The 3037-nt window shown below is 48.6% G+C and overlaps 1 protein-coding gene across 1 annotated transcript; it reads left to right on the forward strand.

Annotated features, from left to right (window-relative positions):
- Positions 1–1533: 1533 nt before the first annotated feature.
- Positions 1534–2692, forward strand: LOC127791495 (uncharacterized). The gene is made up of 2 exons (XM_052321405.1): positions 1534–1864; positions 1950–2692. Exons 1-2 carry the CDS (start codon positions 1547–1549, stop codon positions 2586–2588), a joined length of 957 nt encoding a protein of 318 aa, XP_052177365.1. The 5' UTR covers positions 1534–1546; the 3' UTR covers positions 2589–2692.
- Positions 2693–3037: the final 345 nt, after the last annotated feature.

Consider the following 3037-nt stretch of genomic DNA (forward strand, 5'->3'; position numbering starts at 1 on the left):
CAAGCATCGCCACGTCAACCAGATAAGCACTCAATAGAGAAACCCCCGAGACCTCAGGAGTAGGCTAACCCACCGAAGATCACGGAGGCAACAGTTATCCCGAACTCCTCGGAGATGGAGGCTATCGCGAAACCCTTATCGGGAAAGTCCCGAAGAAGGCGGGAGGAAGATCCCGAAGATCCCTCATGATCCCTATCCCGAGAAAAGGTAAGAGAAGAAGGTGGGGCCTTCGTCTTTTCTTTCTGTCCGCCAAACACAATTTCAAACCGTATGAAATCTATTTAACTCAATTACACGTATGTGCTGATTACATCATAGGTATGGTCATTTCTTTAAATACTTTTGTGCCTGCTAAGATTTTATTTTTCGATTATTGTTCTATGTAAAAAATAATTGAATGGGCAAGCCGAAAGATTCATATATGCATATGTATAAATATGTTGTAAGAAGTTCTGGTTGAGGCATGGTAGAAAAAGAAAAGTAATTCTGCCATTTTGTATCATACGCACATACATACATCATATACATATACATTCGTATTATAATATATTGAGAAAAGCCTCATATGGAAGCTAGGGAAAAAGATTGCTATATATATATGTATATATATTATACAAAATTGAGCCAACTGGAGACCTCTTCGACTATTTCTTCACGACCAACCGCGACCCCGGAGGGTGGATCTCCATCTCCCCTCGGATCGTGAAAGATAGCCGTCTTCTCGCCTGCAAGGGATACTCTAATATTGAGATTTCTGCTTCGACTCTCATGCAATCCGGCGGGTCGAAAGATTCTGATGATTGGAAGGAGCGTTTTGTCTTCGTCCGCCCCAGGCCATCCGGCTCTTCTCAAGAGATCTGGTCTGTCAGTAACGAGTGGACTCTGGACACTAAGCACAAGCGTCCGAGTGTCGAGACCATTGAAGATTTCGCCTGCCGACTTATGAAGAACAGTCGGAACTGGGAAGAAGGATGGCTCTCCAATCCCAGCCTTTCCCAAGCGGGTTTGGACGGCGAGAACTATGAGCTCTTTCTCCTTCATCTTTTTCTTTTACTCTCTCTTTTTCCTTTGTCTGTATTTGATTTTCGTTGTTATCTCTTTCTTAGATGAAGAGGTCTGGGAAATATCTTATTCTGCTATCACCAAAGGAATGATTTTGGACTTCCCTGGGAGTAAGGGCCCTTCGGCACCTTCCGGCAACCAGAGGGTGTTGGAGAGGACTGCGCCTCCCGAGCGAATTCCAAAGAGCAAGAAGAGTAACAAGAAGAACTCATTACCGTCTAGGTCGCGAAGGGCGGTGGAAGAAGACCCCGGGACCTTCCAAGAGGCTTCCAAGGGGAGCATTGCTGGGGGTTCGGGGGACCCATCTTCCCGTTCGGGGGACCCATCTTCCCCGCTTCTCCTTTCTCAAACCAGAGACTCTCCGACCGCGCGGCGAGAAGCCTCCACCATGCCTGCGCGCTTGCCGATCTCTCCCGAAGACGATTCGGCGACCATCGCTCAGGTGCTTGTTGTAGCTCGCGCAGAGGCCCAGAAAAGGCAAACCATGGCAGGTACGGAGTCCAGTGCTACGCCTCCCAGCATCCCTATCAGTTCGATTTTTAAACGAATTTTAACGCCATTGGCACCAGCGGGGCGTTCGGAGCTGACGGGAGAGGCTTCGCTGGAGGAGGCTTCGGTGTTGTCGGCGAAGGAGATTTTAGCGCGCCGGACGAAGCGTCGCAGGATGGAAGCCGCCTCCCCAGCTGCTGCTCCCTCCGAGCCTTCGGCTCCTGAAGCCACCAATGCTCCTTCAACGGCTTTAGTCTTACCGGAGACTCTACGAACTCCGAACGAAATCGACTATTGCGCTGAAATTCTAAGGGTGCGACCGTACTCCTTCTTCTTTTGACTTTTCGCTTTTTCTATGCGAGTAGGTCTTAATCTATACTCTGTTTTTACTTCCTCAGAACCTTACGGAGTTCCAAGGTCTGGTCTCTCGACGAGAGTCCGAACTTCAAACTCGGATCATCTCCCTGGAGTCTGAAGTGGAAAGGCTTCGAGGGTTGGAATCTCTTTCTTCCCAATTGTCGGGTCTCGAGCACCGTGTTCATATTTTAACCAAGTCTGTGGAGCTGGCGCAAGAAGATGCCCGACTTGCCAACGAAGCCGAAGCTCAAGCTCGGGAGGATTTGGAGTTGGTCCAGAAGAACATGCTTGAGGCTAATCAGGCCAATTCCCGACTTGGGGAGGAGCTGGATTCCACTAAGGTTGTTAATCGCCAGCTTCAGGAGGATATAAAAAGACTCACTCTAGAGCTGAAGGAGGCCAAGAAGGGACAGGTCGAAGCGTTGGAGTCTTATTCCCGGTGCAAAGAAGACCTTCGTACCGCTCATGCCCAACTTCAATCTGCCCTCAAGGATGCCCAAGTGGCTTTTCAGAATGGTCGAGAGGATTTCCGAAGCTCTGAAGCTTATGCCGCGGAATTAGAAGGAGTTCTTCGGGGTGGGTTTGAGCATATGAGAAAACTCATCAAAGAGCGCTTCCCGAACTTGGATGTAGACTCCATCCCCTTCGATGTTGTCGCCGCCTTGTCTTCTTTAGAGTAGTCATTTTTTGTATTAAAACCTGTTGTCGTAATAATAAAAGTGTTTAGATTTTTCACACAATTTTCTTTTGAAAAACAAGAAAAAGAAGGCCGCTTGGGATCAGGCTTGATTCTTCCTTTTTTTTTTACCCTTCCTGCTCATCGCAAGACTTGGTCTTCGTCGCTTGCTCAAAAGGGTTCGGCTCCGGCCCCCCAAGGATCGCGCCTGATCCTCGCAATCTTAAGCCTTTCGAGGATTCGGGACCCTCCAAGGATCACATCTGATCTTTTGCTTTTGCCGGAGGTTCGGGCCTCCCAGGATCATATTTGATCCTTTGTTTTTGTCGGGATCATATTTGATCCTTTGTTTTTGTCGGGGGTTCGGGCCCCCCGAGGATCATATCTGATCCTTTGTTTTTGTCGGGGGTTCGGGCCCCCCGAAGATCATATCTGATCCTTTGTTTTTGTCGG

Source organism: Diospyros lotus, chromosome 15, assembly GCF_014633365.1.
Source record: "Diospyros lotus cultivar Yz01 chromosome 15, ASM1463336v1, whole genome shotgun sequence".
In the NCBI taxonomy this organism is placed as follows: domain Eukaryota; kingdom Viridiplantae; phylum Streptophyta; class Magnoliopsida; order Ericales; family Ebenaceae; genus Diospyros; species Diospyros lotus.